Source organism: Cordyceps fumosorosea, assembly GCF_001636725.1.
Source record: "Cordyceps fumosorosea ARSEF 2679 chromosome Unknown scaffold_11, whole genome shotgun sequence".
In the NCBI taxonomy this organism is placed as follows: domain Eukaryota; kingdom Fungi; phylum Ascomycota; class Sordariomycetes; order Hypocreales; family Cordycipitaceae; genus Cordyceps; species Cordyceps fumosorosea.
The window spans coordinates 490,759-503,507 of record NW_017387311.1 but is presented as its reverse complement, the minus strand read 5'-3'; the positions used below and the strand labels follow the sequence as shown (position 1 = coordinate 503,507).

The following is a 12,749-nucleotide window of genomic DNA, read 5'->3' as shown; positions in this document are numbered from 1 at the left end:
TCTCAAGGCACCCACATTCCCTGTGATCCCGCGCTCACTGATCAAGCGCCCCACTTAACTTGCCTAGACAGGCTGCCCGCTACAGAGCTGGGGACGGCTTCTTCAATCTTCAATCTCCAAGCACTACTCCCTGCCGCGCAATCACACGACCCTCCCTGCGTAGCTTCGGACAGATCCTTGCACTTGGTAGTCTTGAATTTCATTCATCTGCCCGACAACTTTAGTCCGAAGCCAGATGGACGACGATACGGCTGCGGCCATGGCGGCCACCATGGGATTCTCTTCGTTTGGCGCGCAAGATCCTCCGAGCAGAAAACGCAAATACAATCCCAACAACGACGCCGTCATCTCCATCGGTGACGGTCAGCTTCACGGTACTGGCGCAAACACTGCACCTGTAGGGGAGCGCCGAGCTCCTCCACCTACCAACGCGGACGAGATTGATTTGGATGTGGAAGACGGCAACGATGATGCGAAGAATCACGGCGAAACCACCCCTGCAACAGAAAGTGCAACTCTCCCTGTCGATGCCAATAGCAAATCCTCTCCCAGCATCGGCGCCGGAATCGCTGGCCTTCCTCAACGTCCCGCCCCTCCTCCCGGGGGCTTCGCTGGGCATCAGCACCAGCGGGGGGGTGCGCCACGACAAGCGGGCGGCCATCGTGATAGGAACAAGCTATGGTATCAGGATTACTACGACCATTTCTCCAACGAAAACCCTTGGGCAAAACTCGAAGAAGCGGCAGGCCTGTCACCAATTTCGACGTGGGACCACGTTCACATGAACAAGGGCGATACTCAGCAGGCCGCTTGAAAGCGTTGCTCAAAGCACAGGATACGAACAACCTGGGCAATACCGTCGACAGTCCATAGCCTCGACTTCTGTCACTTGGCCTCAGTTTTGTTGCCGATGCAGGACAGTCATCACGTGATGCAGGTCTTCTGTCGGCAATGACGATATCCCATCGGCCATACGAATCACCTGATTGGAGGAACCGCTCTTCTACCGGCACAGACACTAGCACACACCCTTGGCAAGACATGGAAGCATCAGTCGACTTGGTCTACGGGGGGCGTGTCGCAGGAAGAGATGGATACTGGCCGGGCAGCCTCTCCGGGGTGGCTTACTGTCCCAGGACGGAAAAGAGGTACCAAAGCCTATCATTTGCTATGGGATGTACAGATACAGAGCTCATATTGAGTCGAACACCACTATCTATCCAGAATAGGGAAAGCGCATTGCAAAGAAACAAACGGTCCTCCACCCCGGTACGCCGTCCCCCGCGTGGCTCCTCTTGTCGGCGTTCCTGGCTTGCAGCCAACCCTGTCGAGTGCCTGCGCAGCAGCACGGATGAAGCATCACTGTGTGCGGGGCTCACAGTTACGCTGGAAGCCAATTGAGTGGAATACACGACCCTGGATCGCTCAGACGATGAGGAGCCCCCGGGAGAAGCCGGTTTAGGTGCCAGGGACACGTTCAGTGTTTTCGATGGCATCGAACACGAATCGCCCCGGGGGATGACGCCGGCCACAGCACCCCACAGTCTGCAAGTGGCCCGCAGAGTGGGATATGCTGGTGGAAGAACCCCGGTCGTTCGGCTGGGGCCGATAAAGCAGCAAGAGATGGCGCGCCTAGATGGCTGCACGATTGCCGCGCAGCGATCCAGATTTGACGTCCCTGCCCACCAGGAACGATACGCTGGGGATGTTTTTCCGCGGTATGAAATTTTGTTGTATTATTCTCCAGGGTTGTTGTTCTTGGCGTATCCAAATTACTTGCCAAGTTTTGAAATAGTTGAAATTTTAAATATCCTGTTGAGGAAGTCCTGTCCGGTCGTAATGTCGTGAAATCATAATGCTGCCGCTGCGTTTCCGAATAGATGAGAAATTAACGGGAGGAAAGACGGGGAGGAAAGAATCAAAACCAAGGCTAAAATGTCGCAAATGAAAATGTGTCAAAAAAAAAGTCGTGAGAGCAGGTTTCCTAGCATTCCGGAGATGGAAACCTGGCGCGAGCCTTGGCGTATTCTTTGGGATGCATGCGTGAAGCTTTGGCGTTGAGGGAGCTGGTTAAGCGAGTCAAGTTAGCCGACGCGATCCGCTAAAGCAAGACATGACGTGAAGAACTTTTGCCGGATATCCCTTGCAATTTCCGCCATCAGGGGGCGTCGCGATTTCACTTACGAGACTTTCTTTTGCGTCCACTCGAGATCGCCGCGAACTTCCCGCGCGTCGCGCATTCCCTCCTGGAAGCGCTCGCGAGTGCGGGCGAGACGAGCCTGGGCCTGCCTCTGCAGGTCCATCAGCTCACGATGCTTGGCATTGAGCTTGCCCGAGCTAATCATTTCCCTCGTTAGCCGGCCAAAAACCCGCCACTCTGTTGAGAAAGCAACGTACCTCTGCGCTTGGACCGCCGTGCTGCGGTCGAGGGGGATGGGGTTGAAGGAGTGGGAGAGGCGGTCCTGCATGTAGTCCTGGAAGTCGATGCCGCTGGCGGAGCCGGCGCTGTCAAAGTCGGCGCCGGTGCTGCTGGGGACGGCGCTGCCGGGGAGGTAGTAGCTGGCGGCGGCGCTGCTGGCGCTGGCGCTGGAGAGGCCGGCGTGGGAGTAGGAGTGGGCGCCGGAGACGGAGGAGGCGGCGTCGTCGCACTCCGGGGGCGACATGGAGTACTGGCTGTAGGAAGGGTACGCGTTGCCCTTGCCGGGGACACTGATGGGCATGGAGTAGCCGGCGGTCTGGTAGTGAACGGACATGATGGTGATCCGTGGGTGTGTGTGTGTGTGTATGTGTGTGCGTGGAGGGTTGGGGATTGTATAAGCGTATCAAGGCAGAGGAGGCAAGGTTGGACTTGGAGGAGGAGGATATCGAACAAGTTTCTACAGAAGACGAGGTATGAAAGGAAGAAGGAGGAGCAACGGTCTACAGGACGGGCAACGGGCCCTTTTATAGTTTTTCGAGGGACGGACAGCCCCCCTTGCTCTTGGATAACACATGACATGATTTATTCGCCAAGGGCCGTTGGAAGCGACCCGCTCCGGGGGGACGAGAACGGATACGATGCGTGCTGGTATCAGGACGGGAAGGCGAGGAGCGGCGAGACCTCGCCCGTGGTGGTAGCCATGAGGAGGGCAAGGTGGGCCAGCCAGCACTGGCCGGGGCGGTGATGGTTGTGTGGGCCAGAAAAAGGCGTCAATTAGTTTTGTAGAGGGCAGTTGAATGGCTTTTGGTCTGGTGGCAATTGATAAAAAGTGTTGAATGGGGAGGGTGTAGATAGGAAAAGAGAGAGCAGGAGACGGAGGTTGGTCTATGGGATTGGATTGGGGCGTGCGTGGTGAGCGGTGATGATGTTTGGGGGGGGGAGGGGGGTGTAAGTGTGAGGCGGGTGTTGGCAAAGTGCAAGGTTAGGTAAAATTGAAAGAAAAAAAAATGGGAATTAAAAAAAAGGTGTCGGATTGGTTTTTAAGACAAAGCAAGAACGGGTAGAACAAAAGTGCTTGCATATGCCGAGGAGCAAGAGGAAAAGCTCCAGAATCCAGTCTCCCGGGTGTGGTGGAGAATGGGGAACGGACTACAAGGCCGAGAATGATGACGAAAAAAAAAGGAAAGAGATATCAAACAGATGTGCGCTAATAATGAAGGAGGTTTAATGTACTGCATGGCTCGTGGTGGGAGGAAAGGGTAGTTTAGGTACATGAACAAGTACAGATAACTCGGGTTATGTTGCATTGGGCCAATTGCGACAACCGGGGTTGAGGGATGGAAACCAAGTATAAAAGAAAAAGAAGAAGAAATGGAAATCACAATCACAAGTCGGGCTGAAAAAAAAAAAGGCGTAGAAGGAAAAAAAATACCAGGCTCGAAGGGGCTTGCAGCCCAATGGCATTCGTCCGAGCCCACAGCAGCAAGTGCAGCAAGTTCACGTTCCCGTACCAGCCAGTCGAACCCCGCCGGCGTCACAGATGGACGAGACTGTTAACTTGTTTTTTTTTTTAATTCTTTTTCTTTCGTCGTTGACTGCTTGCCATTATGACCTCATTCAACGGTTATACATAAAATAACTAGAAGAAAAAAAAACCAGTTTGCTCATTGGGCACGTTCTTTGCGGGTGGCGGGCGGAGACGGAGGGCGGCGGGGACGAACAAGGCGAGCGAGGGGTGTAAGTCAAGGTCTCACGGGCCGGCATGTATGTAGGTCTTTTTCTTTTTCGTCCCAGGCTGAGCCGCAATCTGTTGGGTGACTGAATAGTCTCTCCCTACCGAGGTACTCTCTTCTTCTTTTGGCAAAAACGAGTAAGAGTGAGAGTGAAAAAAAAAAAACAGGAAGAAGACGGAAAAACCGTAACTGGAAACTGCCCAGCCAAGGTCTTGCCGTCAAACAAGCGCGGCCCCGGGACGCTAAACAAACCGGCGTCATGCATGAACCTCTTTCCTCTTCCATTAAAGCAGCACCCCCCCCCACCAACCAACCACCGCCCCCGGGGCCTTTGGGCAGAGATGCAGCTGCTCTCCCCGCCCTTCGATTCGGGGAAGGAGGGGTGCAGTGCCCAGAAAAAAAAAACGTGTGCGTTGTCAAAATGAGTTAATTGCCAGAACATGTCCCGAGAGTTGCCCACGCATGCATATGTGTGCGTGCGTGCGTGCGTGTGTGTGTGTGTGTGTGTGTGTGTGTGTTGTGTGTGTATGTGCACTCGAACCTTGCATATGTATACCGATATGTCCTATATGTAGTTATCGTGCCTGGCTCGCATGCAACAGACGGGCCTGGATGACAGAGCCGATTCTGGTATATGCACCAAGTTGTGCATGCTCTAGGCAACTTACCACCATGCAAACAAGACTGTATACCATCTATCCATCTATCCCCTTGAAATATCAATTCTTGCGCTTTTCTCTCTCAGATAGCCCCATCGATGGCTTCCTGAAAACGACTAATCGCCCTCTTATTCAACCTTCCCATTCCAGTCGCCCTCATCCTACACACACTAGCCCAGTATGCCCTCCTCCTCCTCTCCTTGTTGCTGTCATCCGTCACATCGCGCGAGCTTCCAGCTTGGGCGAGTCGTTTCATGTCCTTTTACAATCTGCTAAAACAGCCCCCCGCCCTCAATTACGCCCCAGAATCCCTGCAGAAGAGCTGTCGTAGCCCGATGCACCACACCCGCCTTGTCCATGCCCTCCACCACCACCACACCTTGTTAGGCCTCGCCTCTAATCTAATCAGTGATGCTAATAGTGAAAAGGGCCAACGAATACCGCGGGGTCCTTGGTTTCTTTTCCATTTTCCACAACCCCTCATTGGGACAATGCTCGGTGATCCCGGCATCAAACACCCTAGCCATGCACAGTTGTTGACCTCATGATTGGCCATGTCCCAAACTTGCGGCCCTTTCCGCTTTCTTGACTGGCCAATTCACTTGTGCCTCCCCCGCCAAGTGCGCCCGGTGACGTCGACTCGTTCGTTCCGATGCTGCTCCTCGTGGATTGCAGCTTGGACATGAACTAACAGCAATGTTTGTCTCTCGCAAACTGTTCAAGTAATCCCCAAACATGTAAAAATTGTCACGAGTTTCGAGTGATGGTACAGACATGCATGTGCTCAACGCTGCAAGTTTATGCAGGTGGACGAGAGAACGGAGGGGTCGTCCAAGCTCTGCGTGTCCGACACGGAACGTCTCCCATTCTCCAACGGCAGAAGCAACAACAACCACCACCACCAGCAAGGACATCATGTTGCAGCCCAACCACTGCCACTTAATCCCTTTCATCATCATCATCAGCGCAATTTGCCATCACCATATTTGCCATGGCCATCCTTGCACACCACACACACCAAAACCCCGAGGCGGCGCATCACTAGCACCGACTAGCGTTCGCCCACCTTTTTTTTCTCGCACACCGCTCCCAAGGACCCGGGAATCAGGCCTCAACGAAGCGACATTGCACTCGAGTGCTTGGGCATGAAAAGCAGGGGGCCTAGGCTATTGTGTCTCAGCTGGTCATGTAACTGTGGCATTGAAGTCTCGGCACTCAGTACTTGTCGAGATAGACGGACAGGTCGAGGGCGATATCAAGGAAACAAATAAGCAGCCAGCGGTGGCTTGGAGGATGCGAATGCACGACAGCATTGCCTGCATTACCAGTTCATCGACCATGCGATGGAATGGATAATGAGCTGCATCTAGGTGATGGGGATGGCCTTGCCTTGTCCACCCGAGCAAGTATGTATGTATGTATGTATGTATGTATGTATGCGTTGTTTTGTCTCTGTTCGGTGCGGGTTGCCAGCCAAGCTTCTTTTGGGTACCAGCAAAACAGCGCAACGACGCCAACCGCAAGAACAGCTCAGCACTTGGGCTTCAGCTCATCCTTCACAGTGCGGCTCTCCCAGTGCATTTCTTGGTAGGCATCAGTCGATGGGGGGCCGGCGCGCTGCGTGCGAATAGTAAGGTCTAGGATTAGCTTCGTAGAATGACATTGTAGTGGGCTGCGCGCGGCTGGTATTTCTGACATGTATTTCTGACATGGACGGTTCTTCTTTTTTAAAAAAAAAAATTTAAAAAAGAGTTTGCCAAATGGTTGCTGTGATCCCTCGGAATCGGTGTGTATATGCAATGCGCGCCTCGCTTCCCCGTCAGGCATGCGGCGGACCGTTGCCCACTTCGCGGAGAGGTGTAATCACCATCCGTCCATCCATCCATGTCCCTATGTACGGCATCGTGCCAACTCGCAGCATGCAGACGTCCATGCTGACGCACGGTCAACATGCAGGACGCGGTGAGAAGGCATAAAAGATCCCAATGACTGCATGCGACGCGCACAGCACAGAAGTCTCGTACAAGAGGGGAATCTAGCCATTCGGTCAGTATGTCTTGGCGCTCCCTAAATCAGCCTCACAATCGGAAAACCACAACAACTGGAAAAAAAAAAAAAAAAAAAAAATAAAGAAACAGATGCGGTGGTTTGAAGTTGAATCACCATTTCCTATCTAATGCAAATGGTATCTGGCATGGCGTATGGAAACCACAAGGGAAAGAAAAAGGAAGGAACCATAAACGCCGGTCATGCAGCGGGCAGAGACATCCCCCTTGCCCAAATTTGATATTGCATAGAAGTCCCCATAATCGCGAGTGGAGTGTTCGTAATAAAGAAGAAGAATAGACAAGCAAGACGGAAATATGAGACAAGTGAAAGAGACCATTACGTCTTGACAACGGTTTCCGTGTTATCCAAACACATTTCGCAGCAACGTTGCTCGACGACGAAGAGAAAAGTACACAGAAGGGAAGAACAAGAGGAGAAAAGACAACAAGGGAGGAAAAGGTTGAGACCAGGAATCCCCGGGGTCTAACCAAACACCTTGAGGAACCCATAGATGCCTAGGCCGCTGAGGACAGGAATCGTCAGGTTGTCGTCCCAGCCGAAAATGTCCACCACCTCGCTCACCGAGGCGACCACGCCCGAGACAAGCGACATGACGCCCAGCGCGACCGTTCCCGTGACGGACCACGCCTCGCGGTTCTCCTCGCCGCCAACGAGCGCGGCGGGCAGCGCCAAGGTGCCCTTGAACATGAAGTCCTCGTCGCCGGGCATCGGCCCAACGGTCGGCACGAGCCAGCCGTAGAAGAATGTCGAGGTGGCCACGCCGACGGCGAGCGCCGCCAGCGATCCCGCCAGGGACTTTCCGCGGCGCAGGCGCGGCGTGTGGCGGCCCCAGAGGCGGCCGAACGTGCTGGCGGCCGTGTCGCACCAGCTGAGCAGCAGCACGCTGACGACGCCGACGTCCTTGGGCAGCGCGTACAGCACGGTCCACGCGCCGAGCAGGTACCAGATGACGCCGTTGTAGCCGGCGTACTCGCTCTCGCGCATCAGCGCGCCCAGCGCGCGCACGTACAGCCGGTTGATGGACGCGAAGCGGTGCCGCAGCGCGTCCGTCGCCGCGATGGGCACCAGCGCGGCCATCAGGTACGGTGGCACCGAGCTCGTCCGCGTGCCCGTCGTGTACAGCCAGACGACGACGAAGCCGATGGACACGTGCAGCGCCTTGCGCGGTACCTCGTGCTTGTGCACAAACGTCTTGAAGTGACGGTGGATCGGGATCAGCCCCAGCGGGCTCGGGCTGCGGCTCAGGTCGCGCCAGTTCCACCCCCCGGCCGTCGGTGGCGCGAGGAAGCTCCCGTTGATTTGCGCGGGGCCGTCCGTCGTTGCCGTCGCGGGCAGCTTGTGGTGGCCGTTGGGCGGCGTGGTCGATGTCGTGGGTTCGGCGATGCGCGGCGTCATGGCGGCGAGCTTGTTGCCGTCGACGGGCGACCGGCTGCGCGTGCGCGACTTGCGCTTGCCGGGCGTATTCTCGGCGTCGGAGGAGGATGAGTCTTGGGTAGTCTTCTGCGACGAGGCCTGCGGTGTGTGACGGCGGCGCGCGCCGGAGCGGGTGCGTGGCCCTGTGTACTCTTCCTCAACCTCGTCAGAGGGGTCGGCCACGCGTGGCGTTGGCGTGCTGGTGGACGCCGACGCGGCGGCTTTGCGGCGGAGCGACATGGTGAATTCTATCGGGGGCAGGGGTGAGCAGGTGAGAGGGCCAGCGAGGATGCGTCGCAGCGAAGGAAAGGTTGAAGGCCAAATGAGCGGGCTGGCGATTGAGGCGAGGTCGGCGGCTACGACGCCCTTGTTGTTTTTGGGAGGCGAGCACGCGTTGCGGACGTCGTGGGAGCGCAAGCCGTAGAGTGACCAAGGCGGTGCCGTCGCGTGATGAGATATCGTATCTGGACTAAGCAAAGGCGTGATGGTCGTGGTATTGTAGACGGTGATGGGCGCCAGAGTTGAACGTGGGGAGGGCCGGGGTTTGCGGTAAAGGAAACCACCTCTACTGCATTCCGCGGCGGGGATGGAAGGTGTAGAAGAACGTTGGATAGGCAAGATTCGACAACGGTCACGGTCAGGTATCGCCAAGACTAAAAATCTTGATGGCGCAGTGGGATGAACAGCTCAAAGAAAAAAGGTTGAATGAGTTTGTGGAGAGGCAGACTTTTGGTGCATGTAAAGGTTTTCCCCTAATCCCAATCCTGTCTTGGGCTGCGCTCCGAAGGTACCGGATGACGGTGAGACCCGCAGGCGCCCAGCCTCTGACCGGGGTTGAGGACCATGTGACAGCAGGAATGTTGGGAATGCAATGTGTCAAGTTTCTCTCCTATTTGAAATGAATTATCGTTGGCATTGCTAAGAAGTTGATAGGTTGTTCTACGTCTGCTCATCCATCAATGTGCTACCTACTACGTCAGAAGCCAGGGACCAGGTAATAAGTACCTAATAAGCGCCCGCTCTCCCACGCATTGGCATCGTCTAGTATATCATCACGAGTGCTGCCGCTTCATTCTTCCAGACCTGCAATAATCAAGAACATAGAGTCAAGGCTGGAGTATTCCTTTTACGTACGTCAACTCCTTTCAAGTGCTTGTAAACTTCAGGTATTGCTGCCCTCGTGAGCATTCACACGACCATAGCCCCCTGTATTCCAGGGCCTGCCCTGCAGGTACATAGGTACTACATACCATGTCTTGACCCGCACGTGTTGATAAGATAAAGATTTTCAAGATCAACGCTGCCCGCCAACTTTTTTTTTTGATAGACCGACCGGTAGACCAAATCACCTCTACCAAGACTCTGCTCTCCTTTTTTTCCTCAAAACTAAGTCTTCTTCTGGTCGGGAACCGGGACTCAATATGGCTCCCGGCAAGGTGCAACCCAAGAAGGACCCTCGAGCGTGGGACAGCCTGTCGCCCGCCCTCTCGCCCTGGGTCCTAGAAGCCGTGGCGGCCATGGGCTTTGCGCGCATGACGCCGGTGCAGGCCGCCACCATGCCGCACTTTCTCGGAAACAAGGACGTCGTCGTCGAGGTATAGCACGGAAACCTGATCAACCTCACATCCCATCACGTCAACGCTAATTGTTCTTCTAGGCCGTCACCGGCTCCGGCAAGACCCTCGCCTTCCTGCTTCCCGTCGTCCAACGCCTCCTCCGACAAGAGGAACCCACGAAGCGGCACCACGTCGGCGCCATCATCGTCTCCCCGACTCGTGAGCTCGCCGCGCAGATACATACCGTCCTTCTCTCCCTCCTCGCGTTCCACCCGCCCTCAGCCGAGCTCCTGCCGTACCTCGCCCAGGACGACGAGAAGCGGCCCGCCACCGCCGCGCCCGTCGTTGTGCCCCAGCTGCTCGTCGGCGGCACCACCACGCCCGCCCAGGATCTCGGTTACTTCATGCGCCACAGCCCCAACCTCCTCATCGCCTCGCCCGGCCGCCTGGTCGAGCTGCTCTCGTCGCCGCACGTCCACTGCCCGCAATCTACCTTTGAGTCGCTCGTTCTCGACGAGGCCGACCGCCTACTCGACCTCGGCTTCAAGCAGGACCTGCAAAACATTCTCACCCATCTCCCCAAGCAGCGCCGTACCGGCCTCTTCAGCGCCAGCGTCAGCGAGGCCGTCAGCGAAATCATCCGCGTCGGCCTGCGGAATCCCGTCAAGATCGAGGTCAAGGTCAAGATGAAGGACGGCGGCGTGCTCGAGGATCGCAGGACGCCGGCCAGCCTGCAAATGACCTACATGGTACAGCCTGCCAGTCACAAGCTGCCGGCCCTGGCGCAATTACTACGAAAGTTACCCATCACGCCGCAAAGAAGCATCGTGTTCCTGTCCACATGCGCCGCCGTCGACTACTTTCAACATACACTACCCACGATCCTTCCCGACGGCATATCATTAGTACCGCTACACGGCAAACACCCAGCCAACGTCCGCGAAAAGAATTTTAAAAAGTTCCTCACTTCCGTCTCCCCAACGCTGCTTCTGACTACCGATCTGGCCGCGCGCGGTCTCGATATCCCCCAGGTCGACCTCGTCGTGCAGGTCGACGCCCCCTCAGACCCGAAAGTCTTCATCCACCGGTGCGGTCGCGCCGGTCGCGCCGGGCGCAAGGGCCTCGCCGTCGTCATGCTGCACCCGGGCCGCGAGGAGGACTACGTGCGCTTCCTCGACGTGCGCCGAACGCCCATCCAGCCGCTCACGCGGCCCGACGTCTCCGTCTCCGCGTCGGACGCGCAGGCCGCGACCGAGCGGTTCCGCGAGCTGCTGCGCGACGACCGCGCCGTCCACGACAAGGCGCAGCGGGCCTTTGTCAGCTGGGTGCGCAGCTACAGCGGCCACCAGGCGACGTCCATCTTCCGCACCGCAGACCTCGACTGGGCGGACCTCGGCGCCGCCTGGGGCCTGCTGCGGCTGCCGCGCATGCCCGAGCTGAAGAAGTGGGAAGGCGACAAGACGCTGGGCGTGACCGGCGTCGACTGGGACGCGTTCGCGTACAAGGACCGGGCGCGGGAGAAGGCGCGCCAGGAGGCGCTGGCCGAGGAGCGCAGCGGCGCGGCCGCAGAGAAGGCAGCAGAGGAGAGGGCGAAGAAGCGCAAGAACAACGCGGCGTGGAGCGGGCGCGCGGAGCAGGCCGAGGTGCGCGAGGAGCGCAAGGAGAAGCGCCGGAAGAAGCGCGATGCGGAGCGCGCGGCCAATATGACGACGGAGGAGCGCTCGCAGGACGCGGAGCTGCAGGACCTGATCCGCCAGGTGCGCGAGCAGAACCGCGCCAAGAGGGAGGCGGAAAAGGCGGTGCGGACCGAGGACAAGGAGGACTCGTTTGAGGGGTTTGATGACTGAGCAAATGTATATGAAGATGTGTAAATGTGTATATACCCATGACCGGCGGCACGCCTTGGTGAAGTCGAAATGTCACGTCCCCCATGGTACCCCGTTACCCCAATGTCTAGATCCCTATCCATGTGCTCTATCCCTTTCACAAAAGTGAAATTGGCTTCTATAATTGGCAGGAGAATCTCGGCCGCGAACAATACCCGCGGTCTTGTGGCTTGCGACCTTGACCAATGATGGAATTTCCGGGTAAGATGTGGGGGAACTTGTCTCGGGTCCAACAATGGACCAACAAGTGTCGGACCAAGCCAGCCTGGTCGGGGGTATTGTTTTGGACCTCCTTAGAGGCTTGGCTATCTCACCACTCTCAGGCATTGTACATAGGTATCTCACCCGTCCTAGGCATAGCTAAGATACCTTGTAGGGAACAAATACATATTGACACCCGCCACCTGACACTGCATAGTCTCGGGAGATTGTCTGTCTATATGATGGAGATGGGGGCGAGATGCGCGACCGCCATGGCCAGTCATTGAGTATTTCGAGCCTGCCTGGTGCACAGCCTTGCACTGACGCGGTGCTGATGGTGATTGGGGTCGTCGAAAGGCAGCTTGCAAGGCGGAGAGAGGGTCACCAACGCGGCGCAGCATCAGCCCTAAATCCTATCGACGGCGCTCGGTTTCCTGAAACGCTCGGATTGCTTCTTCTTTTCGCATTTGCATACGTGTTACCCTCCCACATACCGTCACCAACACGGGCCTTTCCAGTCCAGATAATAAAACGTGGGCAATCAAGGTTTGAAGAAAGATGCGCGTATTCCGGTGCGGCTGACGGGTGGGCGGGTCAGCGAACTAAACTATTTTTAACAGCATACGCGTATTGAAGCATCTTCTCAATTGCTGATAGGCTAGAAATGACGGACTTGTTCCTCGGTATCGCTCCCACGGACGCTAGATCCGCCGCAACTCGCGTGTTCACCAGTCGGTGCCTGAGATTGTGGCAGCCAGAGTTCGCGCGATGTGGGAAGATGGGTTGTAAATGTTCTCTTCAAGTGTTGTTGA

The 12,749-nt window shown here is 56.4% G+C and overlaps 4 protein-coding genes across 4 annotated transcripts; 2 read left to right on the top strand and 2 right to left on the bottom strand.

Moving 5' to 3' along the window:
- Positions 1-259: 259 nt before the first annotated feature.
- On the top strand, positions 260-814 carry ISF_04960 (hypothetical protein; the record flags this gene model as incomplete). The annotated part of the gene is made up of 1 exon (XM_018848565.1): positions 260-814. The coding sequence occupies one exon, from the start codon at positions 260-262 to the stop codon at positions 812-814; it is 555 nt and encodes a 184-aa protein (XP_018704291.1).
- Positions 815-1,984: 1,170 nt separating this feature from the next.
- Positions 1,985-2,753, bottom strand: ISF_04959 (putative domain KxDL; the record flags this gene model as incomplete). The annotated part of the gene is made up of 3 exons (XM_018848564.1): positions 1,985-2,066; positions 2,185-2,337; positions 2,398-2,753. The coding sequence occupies 3 exons, from the start codon at positions 2,751-2,753 to the stop codon at positions 1,985-1,987; spliced, it is 591 nt and encodes a 196-aa protein (XP_018704290.1).
- A 4,590-nt stretch (positions 2,754-7,343) lies between these two features.
- Positions 7,344-8,534, bottom strand: ISF_04958 (Phosphatidate cytidylyltransferase; the record flags this gene model as incomplete). The annotated part of the gene is made up of 1 exon (XM_018848563.1): positions 7,344-8,534. The coding sequence occupies one exon, from the start codon at positions 8,532-8,534 to the stop codon at positions 7,344-7,346; it is 1,191 nt and encodes a 396-aa protein (XP_018704289.1).
- Positions 8,535-9,715: 1,181 nt separating this feature from the next.
- ISF_04957 (DEAD-like helicase) lies at positions 9,716-11,697 on the top strand (the record flags this gene model as incomplete). The annotated part of the gene is made up of 2 exons (XM_018848562.1): positions 9,716-9,889; positions 9,952-11,697. The coding sequence occupies 2 exons, from the start codon at positions 9,716-9,718 to the stop codon at positions 11,695-11,697; spliced, it is 1,920 nt and encodes a 639-aa protein (XP_018704288.1).
- Between the last annotated feature and the right edge of the window lie 1,052 nt (positions 11,698-12,749).